The 23,525-nt window shown below is 41.9% G+C and overlaps 1 protein-coding gene and 1 long non-coding RNA gene across 3 annotated transcripts; one reads left to right on the forward strand and one right to left on the reverse strand.

The window, feature by feature from the left end:
* The first annotated feature begins 2,162 nt into the window (after positions 1-2,162).
* LOC116333964 lies at positions 2,163-9,047 on the forward strand. The gene is made up of 4 exons (XR_004200493.2): positions 2,163-2,429; positions 4,367-4,436; positions 6,168-6,560; positions 8,111-9,047. It is a non-coding gene; the product is annotated as an uncharacterized LOC116333964 (long non-coding RNA).
* irf2 (interferon regulatory factor 2) lies at positions 8,830-22,321 on the reverse strand. Of its 2 annotated transcripts, none has more exons than XM_031757259.2 (9): positions 22,085-22,321; positions 19,045-19,137; positions 18,870-18,969; positions 17,490-17,666; positions 17,310-17,356; positions 15,181-15,304; positions 14,633-14,785; positions 13,707-13,744; positions 8,830-11,979 (listed from the first exon to the last, which is right to left on the reverse strand). In XM_031757259.2, the coding sequence occupies exons 2-9, from the start codon at positions 19,129-19,131 to the stop codon at positions 11,710-11,712; spliced, it is 996 nt and encodes a 331-aa protein (XP_031613119.1). In that variant the 5' UTR covers positions 19,132-19,137; positions 22,085-22,321; the 3' UTR covers positions 8,830-11,709. The 2 variants fall into 2 exon arrangements, with proteins under 2 accessions (XP_031613119.1, XP_031613120.1); XM_031757260.2 differs by lacking the exon at positions 22,085-22,321 and adding an exon at positions 21,949-22,062.
* Positions 22,322-23,525: the final 1,204 nt, after the last annotated feature.

The following is a 23,525-nucleotide window of genomic DNA, read 5'->3' on the forward strand; positions in this document are numbered from 1 at the left end:
CCTTCTTGCATCTGTGTATAACATCCAACACCTTCCGGGCAAATTACATATTTTGTTGATCATTGAAGTGAAAAGAGGTAAACCCCTGCAGCTCATCTTAAAATGTTAATGCACCAGTGTTTGTTTGTTTTTTAGTGAACTTAAAACAACTTTGGCAGATGAGCTTGTAGCATATATGCCAAGGGACTTTTATTCTGGATTTAGGAATCTAAACAAATCTACCATGCTTACATGCGGAACGCAGTAACCGGCAATTTAATTAAAAAATAGTACAAAGACATTAAGAGAAATATCCCTTTTCAAATTTAAATTTGTGGAAAATCTGCATTTAGAAATGCATCAGTATATTTATTACATGTCTCATCACTGTTTCTCAAACTGTCATGAGACTGTGTTGAATGTTGAGCACTGTCAGAGCTGCAAATGACCTCCAGCAGGACACTGGTGTGAATGACTGTCATCAAACAATCCCCATAGGATAGCAGAATTGGCAGGTCTGCTAATGGAGCTTTTTACAGATAAGAGCAGGTTCACCCTGAGCACATGTTACAGACGTTAAAGGGTCTGCAGAAGCAGTGAAGAACATTATGCTGCCTGTAACTTTGGCCTGACCGGTTTGGTGACGGGTTAGTCAGGGCTCCTGGTGTCCTGCAAGGAAACAAACATATTCTTTAGAACATCAACTTCTTTGCTTTCCTAAACAATTTTTCTACATTTGCTATAAAATATATCTTATATTAGACAATCTAGCTGCATTATTACACTATTAACAAAAACTACTTTAAATTTGATATAAACTTATCCACAGAGAATCCCAGACCTCCCTCTGCCCTGCCACCTCCTCCAGCTTAACCAGGGGAATTCCAGCATGTCCCGGTCCTGGGGCATGGCCAGAACACCTCACCCAGGAGGCATCCTTCTCAGATGCCCGAATCACCTCAACTGGCTCCTTTCGATGAGGACAAATAGCAGCCCTACTCTGAGCCCCTCTTGAATAACTCTTCACCACAAAGGACTGATATCGTCACTGCAGCCGCCTCCTCGTGGAGCAGCAACTTATCCCTGATGCAGAGTGGGCACTCTGCCCTCTTCCAGCTGAGGACCGTAGCCACAGTTTTGGTGATTCTCATTCCTGCCACTCCACACTCAGTGAGTGCTGGAGGCCACCACCTCATGGCTAACAAAGCCCGACAGGACCGCTCTTCAGCTTGATGGTGATTACCACCAAGACAGCCACCAACCATCTTGCAGCAGCCTCAACATTGTCCATTCAGACTCAATGTCTCCAGCCTCCCTTAGAATGCTGTTGGGTGTGCTAGGTCTGCCCATCACGCTCCCCCGCCACCTGGTCCAACTCACCCCCAGGTGGAGATTAGTAGAAAACTCAGCTATCAATTGAATATCTCTCGACCTCACACACTAGATCAGGCTCCCTACCAACCAGAGAGGTGACATTCAATGTCCTGCTTGTCAGTCTTGATAGCCCTGAGCACACCTGAAACACAATGATGTCATGAAAGCATATTTTTAAAAACTTTTCATTCTGATGATCTGCAGGACTCTCTAAACTAAGTTTGTGGGATCTCATCATCCACGAAATGCAGACCAAACTGCTGTTGTTTGCATTTACCTAGCAGCATGTCTTGTAGAATTTACTGGAGTAAACAGCAACAGCACAGAGCAGTCATATCTCTAATAACAGAAGACAGGAAAAGATCAGTAAAGAAACAATTTCCTCAAACCAAAGCACAAATGAAACTTTCAGTAAAACAGGTTGATCCAAAGTATGATTAGTTCAGCATGATTAATTTGAATGACACTGATTATTACTAATAAACTGGAAACCTAAAATAATTACTACTCAGTTGAAGTCTTTCTGTCCAACAGCTCCTTTTCTAGACTTGTAAGAGTTCGATGTAATGTGGGGAGTGCTGGTCTCAAAGACAGTAAGAAGCAGGTAGAGGGAGAAAAACAGAGAAATTATTTAGAAGCTGATTTGATCCTTAACGACTGTGCAACCATTATAACTACAACACAGAAAGTCAATGTAGACCTCATACAACCAAATGAGACTAGCATATAGTATCATCTACCATTCATCTTCATAGAGCAATGAGTGACAGGCGTCAGGCCACGCCCCCTTTGATTTGCTGAACGTTTTGGGGTAAATTAGTTCAGCCCAGAGGCGGGAATTTTGGTGAACGAGAGAAGGGAGGGAGCGTCGAAGGCGAAACCAATATGGCGGCAGCAGCGGGCATTAGCATGAACAAAGTGGATTATTTCATGACTCCTATGTCTTTGGAGGAAAAGAGTGGAAGTTAATAGGCTGGGACCATATCATCCAAACGATGTTCAAATAACGGGACAAACGGCAGAATCGTAAATTTTGTGTTACGTGGTTTCAGCGAAAGGACTAGCTAACGGCAAGTGTAAGTAGGAATTCACATCATTGTTTCCCATGGCTGTTTTTTGGAAGAGACAGCTTGGACTCAACAAGGAATTCTGGATTTGAAGCGTTTATTTGACAAAATTAGGAAACATAAATGCAGCACAAGTCACATTAGAAATAGTGTAAAGCTATCCATGTTTGCGAAAGTTAACAGCGCCTGTCATTGGTTTACAGAGACACAACTTGCGAAAGTTGCCTGTGGTATCCTTATATAATCAAACCTTAAAAATAATGGATAAAAAAATCGGTTCAGTGGCATCATTGTCACATTTTACAGAAATATAACTTATTTAGTTTTAAGAGTTTTAATCATTGGTGTTATCTTAAATTAGTTTTTAAATGTATAAATAGGATGGCCCCAGAGTGTCTCAATAGATACATCCAGAGACAAGACAGTAATCGTGTTCCTAGGAGTAAGGTGAACGGCAACTGCAAGATATTATATCGCAGATCTACATTCGGTCAGTCAGCTTTTTCTATAAAGGCCTGCCATCTGTGGAACACACTTCCAACCGATATCAAACTGATTACAGACATTAGATCCTTTACATTGAAGGTTAAAGTGTGGTTAAAGGGAAACCAAAGTTGTAGTCATTTTATCTGATGATTTTAATTTTATTTTAAATTATTGTCTATTAATTGTAATTGTATTTATGATGTAATTTGGTTTTATGAAAATGTATGTTTTATTGTAATATGTATTTATTTAGACTGTAAGCCCAACAAGGGACAATTGTTGAAAATTAGCAGTAGCTATAAACCTATGTGCGGTACATCAGTCTCATGTCTTGCACTTGAACTATGTTAAACTGCACTGTCCCTTTTAAATAAATAAATTCAATTCAATCAACTAGCTGGTGAAAACAAACTAACAAACAAAAACACAGCTGACCACAGATACCACAAGGTCACACCAGAGGCAGACGCAGCTGACGTTACACCAAGGCCGCGCAGGATGCGACGGACTGACAACGTGTCAGTAGTCAAAGGAGTTTGCAAAGAAAAGCGTCTGGACTTCTTTAAGTTGCTTGAAGACGTTTCACCTCTCATCCGAGAAGCTTCTTCAGTTCTTTGAACAGAGGCGGTGGTTTACGACACCAACTGTCTGCCATCTATAATCCAGTTTTGAGTTCCCTCCCCAGATGCCTTAACGCCCACTCACATCCTGGGCCATCTGACCTCAGGAATTCACATGACAAGGTGGGGCCAGGTTTCACAATGAGCTCACCCGAAACCCTGGCTGATTAGGTCCCACACCCGCTTTCACACCTTGGCTCATGTGATTAGAGGATCACCAGGGGGTCCTTTGTCCCTCTTTGGGGGGATACTCCCACTGAGTTTAAATCTGGGACTCTCGGCCATTTGACCTTAGAACTGAAGAAGCTTCTCGGATGAGAGGTGAAACGTCTTCAAGCAACTTAAAGAAGTCCAGACACTTTTCTTTGCAAACTCCTTTGACTACGATGACCTGGATGACTGAGAACCTTCACAGACACAACGCGTCAGTAGCAGCTCATTGGCTGGGACATAATGGCTGTGTCCCAATTCAGGGTCTGCACGCTTGAAGTACGCATTTTGAGTGCGATTACGTCACCGCCACGCGACGACGGCTGTCCCAATTCGAAGTGTACTCCAAATGTGCCGTCGATTTCCCCAAATATCAAGCGTGGTCCGGTGCACGCTTCGTGGTCCCTTATATCCCACAATTCATCGCGCGGTGGTGGGTGTGGATCATTGACTGTAGAATGTTTTTATACACAAACAGTAGCGTAAACATGCTGATGAGCCGTGTTTAGGTGAATGTGGGATAAAAAGTAGAGGTTTGCTCTGGAAATCTTATAAAGTTTTCTTTTTTTAATTCGCTCTCTTTCAGACAAATCATCTTTATTAATATGATACATCTGTGTTGTGTTGCAGCCTGCAGATCACTGGGGTTGATCTTATTCAGGGCCTGTCTGTTCTTTGCACAAGGCCTCAGTAAAATAAGGTAAGTACAAATTTAACTTTGCTTCAGTCAGCTTTGTTTTTCTAATGTTTCATCTGGAATCATGGGCCGATCTCAACAGTGGATCCACTGCAACAGTCACTCAGGTTTTTCTTTCTTCAGCACTGGGTCCATTTTTTGTTAAATATAAATTAGGAGTTAACTATGCAGTGTGAACGCTCTGTGTTGTGGTGTCTCTTCTGTGATGCCATGTGCACGTGCAGATGGAGGATGGGAGTTGATATCAGGTTAGCTGTGAGCCACAGGGTTCGTCGTCTTCTTCTTTTGTTTATTGGTGTTGTTGCCAGTTTGACACTAATCTTAAGCAAAGGTTGCCAGTCCTCATATAAAGTCAGCCTCAACAACATAGGGGGATTTTCCTGCTCAGGACAGGCCTTTGGAGATGAAGCATGATTGGTCTGCCTATAGTTAGGGCATTGAGTCCGTGATACCTTACTTGTGTATTTTCCTGTTTTTTCTGGCCATCTGACATACAAGAATGTAGTTTACACTTGAGTAAATTAAACCTCACTTTAAAAACTTTGTGCAAAACTATTTTTTAATTACAATTTTCCTTTGATTGGAAGCCGAAACCTCTTGGGAACGGTGCTGGATAGGAAGAACTCTGAAACAGCTGAAACTGTTAGCCAGTTTTAGCACAGATGACATCCTAAAGCCTTCAACCTGCAGCAGGTAGAGGACGTTCAACAGGCTGTGCTACCGTCTCTGTCCAAGTAGACGATCGCACTGCTGTTTCGCATAAACAAAGCTGATTCTGATGAAGCTGTGATTTATATCCAGAGATGACAAACATGAGATGAAGTAGACTTCAGCAAGTTTCTCAGTGTTTCCCACAGATTTAGATTCTTTTCGTGGACTGTATGGGACGTATGTGGGTTCACTGTGATGAAAGGAAAACGAGCTTTGTTAAATAACCTAATAGGACACTTTATAAGTTCAAAAGGGTGATGTTATAATCTGTCCAACAGCAGCTGAGCGATTTAGCACTGTCACCATAGCAACAATGCTGGTACGTCAGCTAGTACAGAAAGAAATGAGATGGGAAGGTTGAGCTGATCTAAACCTGATGTCTGAATGATTTGAAATATGTTCAAAGGTTAAAAAGATTCAGATTAATAAAAAACAGTTTTGCGGCAGTTTTATGACCGTTTTGGTTTTTTTAAGTTATTGGCCAATTCAGAATGTGACGTAAAGGACCAACGGCACACGGCTTTGCACACACTTGAATGTTTGTTTATACTGTTTTTAGCGACTCTGGTTAGGCGGCTTTACAGCTTCCTCTCTGCAGTTCAGTACACCCGTCTCTGCTGTCAGGTCCTGGCTTCAAACAGGACACCACCTCTGCCCTGCTGCTGAGCCACAAACCACACCCGCCACACGCAACTTGGTATTAGGTCGATGTGTAAAGTGTGAAAAACAAAAACAAAGAAACTGAGATGCAGAGGAAAAGAGACCACTGTTTTTGGAGACCTTTTTTCTCTTACATCATCTCACTGACTGGATTCTGTCACATTAGAGGAGAGGAAAATCCCAAATGTAAGCGGAGGAGAATGTAAGAGATTTCTTTAAAGAATTTTCCTGCAGACATGGAAATGGATGTTAGGATTTCCAATCATGTTACAAATGTTTGTCATATTTTTCACCAGCTATTTACATTTGAAACATAAAATGTTGTTGATATTTACATGAACTTGATTTATTTAATATCTGCAGAGAGAAAGTGCAAAGCCCATCTCTATTCTCACCTCCACACCTGGAATGGTTGATGGAGAAGAAGACGAGAGACGGCTTTACTCCAGGAAGCGTTCAAGAAGGCGAAATCGTCAAACTCTGCACTGGAGGAGGCCTTGGAAATGGAAACGGCAGCCAGGGCAGCTGTGGTGGAAGCATTGCAAAGTGAAAAATCATCCACCAATGAAAGAAAAAGCCGACAAGCAGGACCTCCCTGTTTCTGATCTTCGGGCCAAACTTCAGGAACGAAAACTGGGGTCGCAGTCCTCCGAAGTCAGGGTGGAAGTACTCACATCTGAGCTCGAAAGCTGTGAGAGAGCAAGGAAGCAACTCAGGAAGAGCTTAGCAGACTGTGAGAGGAGGCTGAAAGAGCAGGTAACAGCAAACGAGAAACTCACTGGAAGGTGTCATCAGGGAGAAAAATTAGCCTCTAAATTTTGTCACAGCATCCCAAACAGGTCTCGGTTTTCAGTGTTGTTAGATTCAGAGCAACAGTAGAAACAGCCCGTGTTTTCCACAGTAAAGTACATTCAAACTTTTAAAAAAGGGGAAAAAAAGTCCAAACGGCTGCTGTGGCTGCTGCTTCTCTAAGCTGGAGCCTGTTCAAAGTCTATATTTGAATATTTAATCAGGTCTGTCCTTTCCATCCTTTAGTCTGCTTCTGTAGCTTCTGATTGATTAACATAACAAACATCAAGTTCTTAACAGCTAATCTTAACATATTATGATGCCTCGTACTTAAAGTGAACCAGTTTACCAGCTGCAACATCAAAAACATGCTCTTATCATTAATTAGCATACGTTAAATATAATGTATACAACTATATTACGACAAAAAGCATTTCATAATTTTGATGAATTTTGTTGCGATTGTGAAACAGCTTCTCTTACTATTCTTACTGTAAATGTCATGTTTGGAGATTTTTTACTTTTATATTTGTTCTAAATTCTCATTCTTTCTGTATCTTTAAAGGCCGTTTTCTTAAGGCGTTTTTCCCCATCATACTCCTGTTAGAGTCTCCACCTCACTGGTTCTTAGAAACAGAAGACATTTTTTGTTTTGGCCTGTATTCACAAAACTTCCCAGTACTGAGAAAATTCCATGAATTTTCGTGGTTTCTGAGAATGTCTCCTGAATGTTTCAGCTAAATCCTGGTACAGACAAATCAAAACTTGAACACCAACCACTCACATTTTTAAAGAATGTGTCATATAGCAGCAGAGTCCACTACACCTCTGCACTGAGTTAACAGTTATAGTTTTTCTTGCTTTGAGCTGCTGGGGGAGTTTTCCTAAAACTCCATGCTAATATTTTTAGGCTGTTCCACGAGCTCTCTGTGAGAGCTGTGTGAATAAAGGCCCCAGTTTGTTTCCTGTCTATATTGTGGAGGGTTTTACTGAGGGTGTGTTTATATGTTATCTACAGGATGGAAGAAAACTGACTTTTCAGACTGTTCACAGTATTTATGTAAATCTGTGGCTGTGTGATTTTAAAAAAAGCCCATCAGTAGAAACCTTTGATCTAATGTCCCAATAAAGAAACAAAAGGAAATGAGAGAATTTTGAGCCTGGTTTGATCCAGTTCATGTGAAAGTATTTCAGCAGATAAAGGCCCATAAGCCTATTTAAATGTCGCTTTTCAGAAAAACTTTGCAAATGTTGAGGTAGGTTCAAGATTTTTGCACAGTACTGTAGAGGTTTTTACTGAATGCTGTGGTCCCTGTGTAAAAACATGTTGGTTAAAGCCTTTGTGGAAGAGAAATAAGGCTGCAGTTCTGCCTTTGAACAGCAGATGGCATCAGTGTGTAATCACAGTGCTGTGTTTTCCTTCCTATCATGGCGCGGCACAAACAGTTTAGTTTACAGTTTTCATGACTTTTGATTTTATTTGTTTTCGGTTAATATTTTGCTTCTCTTCCTTAAAGGGAATCTAATCTGGTTTTGCTGAGAGCAAAGGATACGTGTGAAGAGTGAACTACTGCACAGCTGAAGTGAAGTCCTTCTGTTGCTGCTTCTGAAGAAAAGCAAGAGCGTCAGAGGAGCTGTGCAGATAGGAGCAGCTGGTGAAAGAAGGCCTGTGGACACACAATACTAAAGGCCTGTTTACTATAAAGGAATGCGGTTAGCAGTTGTCAGGGTGACTGGCCGGCCATGAAGCGAGGTCTCGGAAACAAACAGGAAGTAAAAAGAGAACTGAGAACTGCAACTGAAACTGAAAGGGCAGTTAGTGCTCTGGTTCAACTGAATGAGCTGTGTGTAAAACAAAGCAAACATCTGCTGCTCTGACAAAAAAGCCTAAACCACAAACACACAGAGTATTTTCCACTCAGAACACACACTCTGCCTGTTACTCGCATGCAGTCATTGCATGTCCTTACTTGCACAAGTCAGCAGCAAAGCTTTAATTCTTATCTCAGAAGCTGCGCTCGGAGCCAACTTTGGCTTTGCCATTTTTTTCAGTCACTGAGGAAAGTCCTCACTTTCAGAGGACTTTGTTTTTACTGGACGCTCTTATCTTAACAGCAATAAATATTTACAGGGCCTGTGTCTGGGAAGCTGTAAAAACTGGACTCTGAGCTCTGTGATAAACTTTCACCAGTTTAAATTTCTTTCACAAGTCATGAATGAGGCCAAACAGCCTATATAAATACAAAAAAAGTCTTTATTCAGATTTACATGGTGATTCACATGAAGTCGTAATGTACAGAGAAGAAACAGTGGTGACAGGTTGTGGTAAAAGCCTCTTGGCTGCATTGCAAGAAGCAGAACAATGATCTGGGGTTGTTTTTTTTTTTTTTTTTTCCTTTCTTTGTCTCGTTTGAACTGACTGTTGCCCTTTATGGTAATAAGCTAAGTGCAAAAGAATAAGACACACCTCTGCTCCGAGTTATCAGTGGCTCTGAATCACATGAAAGCATAAAAATAAACAAACGAAAAGATGAGCAAAACGCACAATACCATGCCAACACTCACAGCTGACTTTTTGGTTGTAATGACATTGCGAGAGCAGAAATAAACGTGACAGAAAAGTGCACTTTGGGTACTTAAACCTGGTCAGGTTGTTGTTTTTTGTTTTTTGTTAAGGCAATACAGAAAAGGGAAGTGATGTCAGACCAGAAGACAAACTGGAGCTAGAGAATGGAAAGATCACTATAAAAACAGCAGTCCAGTTAATATGGCACATTCACATGTCTCAAACAATTCATCGTGACTGCTATGCATCTTTATTCCGCCTTTGAAGGGTGTAACCAAATGGCTGAAAATTAAAATTTAAAAAACCCACAAGGTTCAAAACAAAAAGACGTGTTTGTTATGGCTGTAGGAAAAAAAGTGTGTGATAAGTAGTAATAAAAGGCTTTAAATGTCACCCTTGAACTGAAGACTGTTACACAGAGAACTATCAGGAAGCATAACAACAGAAATCTGAAGCAATCTGTCACTGTGAGTTTGTGGCGCTCCGGCAATAAAGGCACATCAAAGATTTGCTATCGAGGAAGCCCAGAGCTCTGTGATTCAGCGAGAACCATAAATAAATTCACCACGATCGTTAACGTGCGTCCAGTGTTAAAATTCTCCAGGAGTTTGGTTTAGAAAATAAAAAAAGCATTACAAGAATCCTACTTTCCCTACTGTTTTCCTACTTGAGCTCTGCTGAGCTGTGCTTTAGCCTGCTAGCTGCCAACACATCTTGCACACTGAAAACAAACTCCCTGCAGCCTGTGAGTCAGGGGCCGGTGATTCTCCACGGGACTTGATATAAACAGCTGGGATTGCAGTTCATCCTTCTGTCAGCTTTTTGCATTCCAGCAGCTTGGAGTCATTGTGTTACAGATGTGGGGAGTAGGATGCGCAGACTACTGTTAACGCACTCAGGCTAGTGTTGGACATCACAGGAAAACAGGACGGCGCTGTGCACTGGAATGCTGAGGAGGTAATTCACTCGGCTTATTAGGCTCATGTTCAGCTCCATGTTTTTATTCTTGGACTCTATGAGTAACTTGGCATGTTTCATAGTTTAATTCATAGATTAAAATACTCTTTTCTCTTGGTGCAGCCCCTCAGTTTATGCTCTTTTCTTCTGATCGGCTGCATGTAAGCAAAAGCCTGGATTGTTGGTGGGTGGGTGCTCTAAGATGACCACATCAGGGCAATCTTCCTATGATTTGTACTTAACAGGTCTGCTTTAAGAAACTCCTCCAACACAAGGAATTTAAACCTTTGCAGTGCCGACCACTTCCTCATCCCTCCATGCTTCCTACGGCAGTGCTACCTGCCTCCCTGCATGTGTCAGCAGCAGGCTAAAGCACACATAGTTTGAATCCAGCTACGCTATCAAAAGGCACACGCAATCAATAACAGCTATCCCACCCCCACACCCTCACACTCACACCCACACCCCAACATACACATACACACCAGTGCTGTCTGTAAGGTGCTGAAGCAACGTGCAGGCATACACAAGAATCAGCTATTTACATTATTAATACCAGTAGGGAAAGGTCTCTGTGTGTGTGTGTGTGTGTGTGTGTGTTGGTGAGTACTTTGTCCTGAGGTCTCCAGACAGACAGACAGACAGACAGACACACGCCTGTAGGGCCTCACCATGATTGTCGTCCTCTACACAGATAAAACAGGCCTGTGATTCCTTTGACGCCTGCTTCACCAAAAACAGAAGAATTTTCGAGTCACTGCTTATGAACACAAGTGGTTTAACCATGTGTCCCCGGCAGAGCTTTTCATGGCAACACTTGAGCTCACACTGTGTAAGATAAGGAAATGACTGCTGACTGGAAGCTGTGCACATCTTAAAATCACAACACAGTGCATGAGTAAGATGATGCAAACATAAAGACTTTACTTGGGCATGGCGCCCATTTGGCTACATATTTTAGCTTTTTTTAATTTTTATTTATTTATTTACTTTTGCTTTTTGCTTGGTGCTTGGCAGCCATCCTGCCCTCAAACAGGAGCTCCACTCTCTTGGAGTTAACGGACTTTAAACAAAGAACAAACCTATTCATATACACAATAAAATCTTGAAGAACTTCTGAGAAGTAGAAGCTAATTTTGCTTTCAAAGGTAAAAGTAGTGAAATTCCTTCACTGGCGTTTACTCAAGTGTTACCACAAAGCAGCAGGGAAAACGATCAACCAGCGACACATAGTGTCCATGGCTGAGCACATGGTGTTTTGCAGTGGTATGCTACGGTGCACTTGCTCCTAAATTTGATACTGCACATAGGTCTGCAAGTCCTCCACACATGGAAGTTAACCTTTTACATCAGGAAGACGTGCAGGAAGTAGAAAGTGACCTTAAGTGCTCATCACTTTGTGCACAAGTCAATGATTTCCTCAAATGAAAGGAAAGGAAAACAGAGAAAATGTTGGCCCAGACAGATATTAGGAAAAATCTAATTTTTGGAGGTTTGTCCCTTTTTAGGCCCCACATGGCTCTGATGGAGAAAACAAACATTTTCTGTCTTTCATATGGACTGGAGGCAGTGATGCTACTCCCACGTGTTCGGTCAAGAGGAAGTGATGTCAGAGGTTTTCATAATGACACTTGCGCGCACTTCATGTGTGTGAGTGCCTGGCGTGGACACGAGAGAGTTCTGGTTGTAGGTCGGCGTCCAACCATCGGTGTGGTAGCTGATGAGCGGGGAAGGGTCTCGTGTGCTCGTCACCTTGAAGTTGGGTTTGGTTGTACTGACGAACGTGGCCATGCCAGGAAGAGAACACGGGGGAATCCTGAGAACTGATGTGCTGTAGTCCCGCCTCCAGGCAGCACCGATACCCTGGAAGACAAAAGAAGAAGGTGACATAGCAATACAACGATATTATGCAAAAATGAGCACAAAGTGATCACTGAGAAGTGGGTTTCTTTTTACAGTTTTGTTGTTTCCAGAAGGCCACTAATCGCAGTTTGGAGATTTAAGAAATAATGTAAAAGGCAAACACCTACAACGCTCCATATTACAAGTTTATCTGTGAAGGTTCTCAGTCACCCAGGTCATCGTAGTCGAAGGAGCTTGGAAAGAAAAGCGTCTGGACTTCTTTAAGTTGCTTGAAGACTTTTCACCTCTCATCCAAGAAGCTTCTTCAGTTGAAAGGTCAAATGGTGGAGAGTCCCAGATTTAAGTCCTGTGGGAGTGTCCCCCCAAGAGGGACATGGACCCCTTAATGATCCTCTACCCTAATCACACAAGCCAAAAAGGAAATCACATGATAGGGTGTGGCTAGGTTTCACAGCGGGTTCACCTGAAACCCTGGCTGATCGTGACCTACACCCGTTTTCATATAATATTGGGGCTGCTGTAGCTCAGGAGGTAGAGCAGGTGATCTAACAGCTGGGAGGTTGGTGGTTTGGTCCCTCCAGCCTGCATGCCAGAGTATCCTTGGGTGAGATACTGGACCCAAGTTGCTCTCTGATGCGTTCTTATGAGTGTGAATGTTTGACAGAAAGCACTTAGACATAGAAAGCGGGCTCAAGTAGAGTACCATTTATCATACAGCACTCTATTGAATGCATTTGCTGTGCCTCCCATAAATTACAATCAGCAGTTAACCTGACATGCATGTTTTTGGGCTGTGGGAACAAGCCGGAATACCTGCTGGAACCCCACAGAAAGGCCCGAGTTGGGATTTGAACCACGAGCCTCATTGTTGTGAGGTGACAGTGCTAACCACCGACACTTCCTGCTGTATTTATTGCTACAAAGGTTAAACATGGAACCACTGAAAATGTGACCTGTCTGGGAGTGTGTGTGTATGATTACGCATGCACATGACAAGTAAGACATATAGACTGTGTGTGGCTGTCACGTACATGCCTGCAGACAGGTGAGTTTATGATAAATGGCTGTTATGAATCATGTGTTTGGTTCTCACAGGAGCATAAATTTGTTTCCCAAGATTAGAAAATAAATCTAAAGTCTTGTGACAGAAATCTGCTGGTTTTGTTTATGTTATTAATCTTTTACTGTTATTTTTTTATCATTCTTTATTGCTTTTTGTTCTGTTTTATTCTTTAACTGTCTGACTTTATATAAAAAAGGTTCCAAATTATTATCCAAATATTGTGAGCCAAAACACACATGTAGGTATTTGTGTGGTTTGCAGTGTGTGTGTGTGTGTGTGTGTGTGTGTGTGTGTGTGTGGATTAGACTACAAAGGACAGCTTCATATCAAACTGTTAATATTTGAAAGCAGCAGTTCCTGACAAGACCCTCCCTTTTCTCACTCTCACTTAACATTACAGGAACATTACACACAAACACACACACACACACACACACACACACACACACACATAACAGGACTCTTGTGGTCTGGTAGGCAAACTTCACCTGGAGCTTTAAACTCAAAGCGGTGCTCAGAGAAGTAGCCACACGTGCACACACACAATCACACGCCTTGTTCAAGCCGTACGGTTGAAACAGGTAAAAACCTGTTTATCTGAAAATCAGACCGGTTAATGATTCAGTTATTACTCTCTCCCCTGTGCGTATAATCAGATACTAACCTCTTTGATGTTTTCTGTATCGCTTTCTGTGTCGCTGCCTGTTCAAAAAGAGACACATGCACAGAACTATTACTCCTTCTTAGGTCACACACAAAGGGGGGAAAAACATGCAGAAAAATTACGTTCAGTTAAAACCATGATTTACAGCAGAAAACCAAACTGACTACATCCGTTAGTACTGTTCTAAAGAAAACAAGGGATACATGAATGACGTCCATTTGCAACCTGACTCATAAAGCAATGGTGCAATTTAAGAAACACGAGAAAAGAAATAAGAAGCAGAAAAAGGAAGATGAAGACTCTGCTAGTGCACTACAAACTGAAAGAGGCAGCTCTGACTGAACGACTGACTGGGGGAAGAAAAACCGATAGCTACACATACGCAGAAAAGATTCAGATGTCAGGGTGGTGATGAAATGAGTAATGGCAAATCAGTGAGGTTCAAGTACCAATAACCTCACAGCCTCACAAATAATAATCACAGTTAGAGATCTGTTTAACAGGAGCAGGTTTTCCTCCTCTCTAAAGCTGGCTGAGTTGTTAGTTCTCTACAGGTAGGGCGTAGAAAAGGTGCTGGTGGATGTTTAAACCTAAGACAATGCTCCGACTGGTATCAGCAGTTCATCAGGTCACAGTTTCGATATTTCACAAGTTGATGGCTGTAGTGTCATTTAAAGAGAGCAAAAAAAACAACAACAAACAACTGATCTGATCTTGACAGCAAGATAATCCCACCACTCTTCACTCTACGGAGCATGCTCTGTGTCTGCGTTCGTCAGCGCTGCTCTAAAAAAGGTTACTATGTGGTCAAAGCTCCTTTGAATAACTACACAGCGGGCACTCCTACGAGCCTGCTCCTCTCTAACTAACCTATTTATGGTTCTCCTCGTAACAAAATGTGGCGAGGTGCAATTGTGTTGTCTTACCGCCGCACATAGACACAGGTGAGATCTGCAGCGGGTACGGGTGGGAGGAGCTAACAGTCTGCTCCTCGTTCTCAGTGGTCACCTCAATTGTTTGACAGACAAACGGCAGCTGCTCACTGGTGATCACATGATCTTCAGCTTGACTGTGGATCACTGAGGATGGACAGAAAAGAGTCAGGATGTGTGGGTTCATGATCATTTGTATCTGTAATGACCTTATATGTGAGTAAAGTACACCTATGTCTCCTCTCCAAGCACCTGTCTTAGTGAAAAGTTGTGGTTGGTGTGACAGTCAAACTTTCAAAAGTTAAATGATACTGAGTGGAGAAAGGGAGGGTTTCGTTATTGCATAATGTGCCTGTTCGCGCTTCTTGTATTTCTTCTTCTGATGCAACACCCTCAGGACTGCCACTGTGTTACAAACCTGCCATGCAAACAAAATCACCCTGACTCATCTGCTGTAAGCACAGGCCAAAAGCAAACAGGTAGCACATACACACACAACTGGGATAAAGGTAATGGAAAAAAGAAAAATGGTGGTGTGATACCTGAGACACTGTCTGTCACTGTCAGCTCCACTGACTCCTTCTTGATTGTTTCATGTTTGGTGTAGTCAATAGGTCCGGCATCAGCTTCAAGAAGACTGTTGTCTGGAGATGGAGAGGTGACCTTCTGTTTCAAGAAGGAAAAGAAACGATTTTTAAATGATGGACGATCAAAGTCAAAAGGCACTTTATTTCCTTTTTTTTTTTTTTTCCCTAAACCATAAACATAAACAATAAAAGTAAAGGTGAATCAAATAGACCATTACGGCAAGGCCGGGATGGTCTATTTGGTAAAGTAAATCCGTTGGGCATCTTTCTTTGCCTTTAGACAATAATTCTGATGGCAAAAGAACCAAACGGGACAGGCGAGGAAGAAAAAAAAGAAAGGCACTTTATTTCCATAACAAAGAGCTGACGAAAGTAAAGATATCAAAATAAGTGGTAAGACAACATGCCAAACACCTCACCATACAGGAGAGAAGAAAAAACAACACGCCAAGAAATACAACTGATTAAAAAAAACTATATATAAAGTTAATGCTAGGCACATTTTTAAGCATTAAATGCTTTTTTTGCTCGTGTCTAAACAGAAAAATAAGTCCTTCCCTGACTTTCAGCTATCTCACAGCGACTGCTGTTTGAAAGATGCTTGATGGGTTTTCCACTACAGTCCCAGAGTGCCTTGCCTCTGCTCCCAGCATTAACAGTGAGATTAGAAATGGAGTCAAGTTAAACAGACAAGCTCCTCACACAGGACCACAGACGTCAATACAAGCTCCACACAACAGTTAGCAAACAATTTGTCCACATTAGTGGTTATGCTAATGTTATCCCAAAGAAAGCCAGTTGTATCTACTGAAACTAGTCAGGAAAATCATATCATGTCATCATGTTGCAGCATTTGGTTTCCCAGCATTGCCACTGGCAAAATTACACTGAATGGAGAAGCTTATCTGATCAGCTAACTTGATCCAAAATACAAACTTGCATCACACTGAGTATGTGGTACTGGCTGCTCTGTCATGCACAAGTTGGCTTTGTTGTCATTATGCTGATAGTCCAGTATGGGGTGCAGGAGAGGGTTGTTTATGCTAGTTCACACCCTATACGCACATAATTTGTGGTGGGAAAAAAGACAAGCAACACAACGCTGAGTGCAGTTAGTCTGCAGAGTTTGACTTCATAAAGGAGGCATCTACATCACAGGCGATCTGTTCATACGCATAAGAAATCCCAAAGGTTTTACCTGAAATATGATAACTTTATTAAACTGTAACTGCCAGGACCAGCAAAGTGATGTGTACTTTTAAAAAAATGAAGGGATTCAGAAACAGCTTTGTTAGAAACTAGCTTTCCTGACAGAGAGCATACTCTGATACAGCCTGATCTGCATCATTTCTGCCATAGAAGCACACATTTTGCCAAAATATACTAAGCTAACCAACACCAGCACATTAAACACGTACGCAGCTTCCTTTTTATTCCTATTCAAATGTCCTGTTTTCCAAAGCAAACAGCTTGACTCTGTGATGTTCTGCTATTTCTGATTTTTTCGACTCCTATTTCTAAGCTCGTTCTTGCAGAAAGTGAGGATAAAAATGCCTGAACGTAGTTTTAAAAATGTTTTTCTGCAAGTAAAGCTTCAAGATCCGCCGGTTCATCAGTGTGATACAAGCAGCAGTTACCGGTCCAACTTCTGACAGGCAGAACAGAATTCCGGTGGAGCGTGTGGTAACCACACCTTTTTTTCCTGGTAAATTTCTCTGTCATGTGTGGAACTGAGCAACAGTTGATTGTTCAAAGTAAGATAAAATGGCAGGTCGCCAGCTCAAAGGCTGCATGTCATTTCCAGAAGTGTTTTTCTTTGCCTTGGCAGGAAAAAGTGCTCACAACACTTCTTAGTAAACCATTTCGGTCATGCCAAATGTGTTACCAAACCAGCCAGGAGGAAAAGCTGCTTATCAGCTGCAGGTTAAAGTTTAGGATTCACTTAGTTATTTCAAAGAAACATGACGTTTGTTCCAACACGCTGCTGGTCGCCACCACCGCTTCAGGATCTCTATCTTTGCTCTTTCATTCGTCTACATGCTACTCTAGCAGTGGTGTGATCGCCATCCTGTACGTTTATCTACCTCTTTATTTCCTTTGGACTTCCTCTCCTTGTCTGCCTTCTTCTTTCCTGGAAAAAAAAACAAAACAAAACAAAACATTCAACTGAGTTTCCAGTAACCTCAAACAAAAATGAGGAAACATTTGAGTTTCGACAGAATGATAAAACTGAAAGAATTTATGACGACAGCAGCAGCGCTCACCTTTCTTGGCATTTCTCTCTGAGGAGGAGAGCATCTTATAAACTCTGAAGGCATTCGTTCCCTTTTTGATGCTTTTATCCTTTACCTCCTCGATATCTGGCAGGCTGTTCATGGCACAGCGAAAATTAGCCTTCCATGTCTTTGGATCAGGACGGTCTACACCTGGCTGGTATTTACCTGATTCAGATGCAAGAAGAAGGAAAAAATCACTAATTTGTCTTTTTGTGGTGGATTTCAGAGAAGAGCTTCATCACTATGGAGGCAATTATTTATGAGCTAACCAGTGTTACCAGTATGCATACAGATTCTTGTTGACTCTACATTATTGGTTAGTTACTTGGTTAGTTTTTGCTGTTTAATTTTACAGCAGCTTGTATTATCTGACATGTTCACTTCAAATCAAATGAAAGTTTAAAAAAAAGGAACATATATTTCTTTGTATTGTTACATAAACTTATATAATATGATACAATTAGACCATTTATTGGTCAAATTAAGTATTGCAATCAAGTACAGGCACCACCAACAAGACTGCAGCTGCTTTTAGCTCAATCTGTAATAAAGTAGCATTTCTCTCTATGGAAAAGTTTACCTGATATATTTAAACAATGTAACAATTTCCCCAATATTATCCACCAAGGAGGTCATGTGACTGGTTTGCTTTGTTTGTTAGCAGGATTACTCCGAGGTGAGGGTTTACGCAGCTTAGCAGTGATTAATGTTTGATCTGGATCTGGGAATTTTAAAGGGGTCGTTTACCACCGAGGGGCAAAAGCTGGACATTTTACATCATATGTTCTCACAAACCAACCAAACTGAAATGTAAAAAGGGACTGGGAGACATCATCTTACAGTCTTCAAGGAGAAAATGAATCAATCCTCAACCCTCAGACTGAACGTGTGAACATCTTTCTAGCAAAGATTGCACAGATTACATTTTCTCATTTACTGCTGTAGCAAAGCAGTGGGAATTACCCTTACACAGACACTATGTGCTTCCTAACAAAGTTACCTGAGAGCAGGTACTCAACCTGTTCAGCACAGAGCCAGCACACATGGTGTTTGCATCAGGTAAAAAATATGGAGTCAAACAAATGCAAAAGGATTTCATTACTTTAGGGACGGTAAACAAACAAGAATTTCCTGATGCTACTGTTCTCTGTTTAAGTGAAGCTCAACTTGGATCCTTTTTTAATGTTACTGACTCAGGTTAGTAACGAAGAGGAACACTACTCCCAGTGATATGAAAAGGAGGCATTTTATAAATCAAAACTCTCTGAACTTAATCACAGAAGTGTTTCAGTGTGTAGCAGGCATGAAAATGAGAACCGCTAAAAAGGAGAAGCAGCAGCGGAGGCTGCAGTTAAATCTGTGCAATACCCGTGTGTATGGCCCATCTCATGAAGAGCGGAGCATCTTTCTCCAGGTCCCAGCCATGACGGGCAGCGTGCATCCAAGGAATCTGGAAGATCCTCTTCTCCTGCAAACAATTTACATTGTTTACATCATCTTAAAGTTACAGTGTGTGTGTGTGTGTGTGTGTAACAACACTCACTTTGTTAAGCCATTTCAGTCCTGGAATCTGACAGGATTCGATTTGTTCCTGTAACCAGGGTCTCATCCTCATTCGTTCTACTGGCATTGCGGTCTGTGAAGTCACACACACAGATACGTACAGTTATTATGAATGTGTGAGCACTGGTACGGATACTGGGATTCAAAGATGGTTTTGTTTGTTTGTTTGTTTTTTTGTAAACATTATAGCAAATTGTAGCAACTTTAAAAAAAAATAGAAATGCTGTAATACATGATCTGCTGTGGTGCTCACTGTGCCAACAAGAGCCAAAACATCTTGTTTCACACAGGATGAACTGAGCGGCTGCACCAAGCCAACGACAAACAAGAACGATTCTGAACCATGAATCATCCAGAGCTACTCAAGTAGAGCTGGAAATGAGCATAGCAGGCCCCCCACTGATGTTTTTTCCCCATTCATAGTCATCATTTCAGAGTAAGGTGTGGAACACAGTTGAATCAGGTCTGTGTGTGCTTGTAAAGATAAGACTCTTGGCCAGGCTCTTTAATGTGTGCGCAAAGAACAGCAGCCATAAAACACAGTTCATAAATAAAAATGTCAGCTCATGTTTGTAGCTCTACACTCAGCCTCGCGCTGTTTGTTCCAGGGAACGACACCTTAAATAAAACAACAATGGAACAAGAGGACAACAGGAAAAAACAAACAGAGCTCATAACCGTCCCAGAAAACTTTAGCCCACCCATGTCGCTACATTTGATTTAAGGGCAGGGTGATGATCTCTGCACACAAACGTGATCAAAGTCCAGTCAGGCTGACACTCCCTGCCAGCGCAGTGCTTCCCCAACAGGTTAAACAAGGTGAAACAGCGCAGCATCAAATCCAAAATATCAAACAAGGCTGAGCCTTTCAGCTGCGTCTGTTCAGTGAAAGCTCACAATATCACTACAGAAAACACAAGCTGAAAAAGACACAAGGAGTGCAGTACAAATGGCACACATGGCCAAAACACAGGGCCCACGTCCCACTTCAACCCAGCCCCTGGTGCTCAAAAAGGAAAACTAAACAACCCCCGCAAATATCAATAAGAGGCAGCTTTGTGTCACCAAATCTCAACACAAATGACTTCAGCAAACACAAACTGATATTTCACCTTTAAAGTCCGATCAGCACAAAGCTCTCGGTGGTTTGCACACCTGAAGCATCTTTGACTTGCTCACTGTTTACAACCCAGTCAGACTGCCATCAGGTGCAGGGCAAACGCTCCTACAAGCAGATCCAAGTATGCTGCGGGTGCTTTCAGGTACTGCTGACCTGAGATCAGTTACACCTATGCATGCATTCAAAAACAGACTCAAAACCTTTTTGTTCGTGCAAGCTTACACTTGTTTACTTCAAGGCACTGTAATCCTACAGTTTTTTTTAATGTTTTTTATCTCATATATGAAGCACATTAAGTTTACATATGATGAAATGTGCCACTGCTGTTTAACTCAGTTGCAACAGGGGGCGCTGCACTGATCACTGTGCAAACAAACTGTGCTGTGTGCTTCAAAAGCAGACTTTTGGTGATCTTGCAAAGAGAGACGACAGTCTCAGGTGTTCCCAACAGACTACATGACACACGGCATCAGTTAGAAATCATTCACACAGGTTACTTACAGTCACACGAGTGACTCAAGACAGGAAAATGATTTATTTATTCACAGATAAGACTGCTCATTATTTCATAAATAGTAAAAACGACACAGGCATCTCTTCATCCTCATTTATCACCCAAGTTCTGACCGCAGCTTGCCTCACACGTTAAAAGCAGCACGCTCACATTCACAAATATGAGCATCTCTTTGTTCTTAAATTACATCTGTGGATATTAATATTTTGGTCATTCACATACATGCAGTTTAACTACAAATATACCTGTAAAAACTTACAGTTTTATGTCAGAGTATCTGACACTGACAGAAGACATTTTCTAACAGAAAGACAATTGAAGAAAAAAAAAGACCCAGATCTATTTTAACACATTCGCCAAGTTCACTTAACTCAGCACTATTTAATGTTTCCGCTCAGTTTTTCAGTGAGACAGACTACATCTAAGTCCTCTGAGAGAACAGCACATGGTGTGAATACATTTCAACAAGCAGATGTTTAATTGGTGGAAGGGGGAATCATCACAGCGGGACTTTAGGGTTAAATGAATGCGGTTAAACCGTTGACGCAAACTATACTGATTTCTGACCAACATGTCATCACAGTGCGTGGCAATATGTGTGCTTTCTTCTGTTCTTTTTACTAATTGCACAATGAGGAACATTTGCTGCTGATATGGCGGAAAAATTGGATCAAGAAGAATTTAAATATGTATTTACACTGTGTACATAACGGTGTCTACACTCAAATATAGTCCAACTGTACATTTAAGAATATAACATTCAATATTATAACATCAATAGTACTTTTTAAATTATTAATAGTATTACTATTATTATTTCTTCAGTCTATAGCACATTTATTTTTATACTGCTAAACATGGTAAGTTACCCGTCACGGAGTTCAGACAATATAACACTTGTAGTGTTTTCAGTGTAAATGACACGCACGAAGACCTGAATACTGTTCACGGCTCAGTCCCGCTGCTACTCAGATTATAACACGGTAAATACACACAGTTACAAACAGATAAACACTGCACACTTCAAAGAGTCTACATTATAGCGGGAGGATGCTAGCAAATATTAACTAATTCCAGGTAAACAGCCACATCACCGCTGACTTTCCAATGTTAGTAACATGTTTGTTCTGGAGTCGAGTCTGCTTTAGCAGCGGGGGTCAAGTCAGAAGTTTATCGCGCTCTGTGTGTCTACCGCCTGCCACCGAGCTGACCCAAAACAACGAAGTCAAAAGTGAAAATAAATCCCATACCGAGTCATGAAACGCGGAGACAAACTGCAGAACTACTTTCACTTGAGCTAGGGATCCGTCATGTCGCCCTGTAGGAAGTCAGTGTGGCCAGGGGAGCGCAAGGCAGCGACGTTAATATGCGGAAATAAGATGTTACCTGTTAGGTTTGGACGGCCTCGGGCTCCACAGTCCCGCTGTCGGAATAAGAAGAGCAGCCAAAGCCGGACAGGTTAACGTGTTCGAGGTTTTAAGTGGAAAAGGGAAAGTGTGGTCGTCGTTTATTTCTGTTTCTGCATTCAGACCGAAAGCAAAACAACGGTCGCTTCGGGAAGTGGGGGCCAGAGCTGGAAATCCCCCTCCTGCTCTCGTGCTCTCGCTTTGGGTCGGTCTCGAGCGTCGTGAAGTCTCGCGTGCGTTCGCACACGTCGAAGCGAAGATGGCTCACTCTGTTGTGTTTTGTTTTTTTTTTTTTATTATTATTATCTTTTTTGGGGGGGCGGGTTATCTGTTTGTTTTTTTTGGCGGCAACCATGACATTTAAGATTAGCCTAATGCTCGTAGCTTAGCTTTACTTTCTGGGATAATTATCCGTCAGATTGCACACGAGTCACGTGCTCTGATACAGAACAGCGTAGGATAGAATCACCTAAAAATAAAATTGGTCTAAATTCTAGTATTTACCGTTCACCTTGCCACGCCATTGCAAAACACCAACATCAAACGTCTGTACGTCTGGGATATATATACATAGCTCAGTGACTAGTACCTGAATACATCAATATCCTAGCCAACTGTAGCAAAAACGTGTTTAAATGTATAAGCAGGTTGACACACGGCGGAAATGACCGCCCCCCCGGAACGTTTATTCTTAGGACATAGACGATCTTTGAGCTGAATTTCATTTTCACTTCCTCTGTGTCTCTCTCCCCCCCGTCGCCCCCACATCTCCTCTTCTTTCTCCGCCGCTGCAACTGGAAACGAAACTAGAAACTTCTCACAACCGTGTGTGTGTTTAAGGGGTTGGCAGCAGCACACCTGCCGTTGTGTGGAAAGGACACGTTTGTAATGTCTCTCCTCTAAGTGTGTAGCTGTGGCGGTGGGGTCCCAGAGTCAAGCTGCAGTTTAGAGTAGTGCACGCAGTGATTCCGTTCATTCTTTAAAAAGGAGAATCGAAACTGAGCTGTGCAGTTTCACATGAAAATGTCTGCAAGCTAGCAGCAGATCAACAGATTCCCAACACAGCAGCATGCATGTATGCATGACATGTGTCTGTTTTTAATGGAAACTCTGAAGATAAGGCTTCCACTGGCACACTCACACATACTGAAATTCCCCATTCATTAATGATTGTTACATTTGGTGTCATTTGTGCTGCCGGTGACTCACTCAGCACACTGTTTCTGTTTACAGCAAAGAGAAAACAGCTTTGTCAAAATCTGGGAATGGAAAACGCGATGTCTGAGAAGCTCCAACCTCCACAATTGATCCTCAACAAATGGAAAGTGTGTGCCAGCTCTCCACAGGGTCAGGGTTATCTCTTTGACACACACAGCTGAGCCCAGGGAGGGGTCTGACAAACCTATCCAAGGAGTTTGTAT

The sequence above is a fragment of the Oreochromis aureus genome, linkage group 2 (assembly GCF_013358895.1).
Source record: "Oreochromis aureus strain Israel breed Guangdong linkage group 2, ZZ_aureus, whole genome shotgun sequence".
In the NCBI taxonomy this organism is placed as follows: Eukaryota; Metazoa; Chordata; class Actinopteri; order Cichliformes; family Cichlidae; genus Oreochromis; species Oreochromis aureus.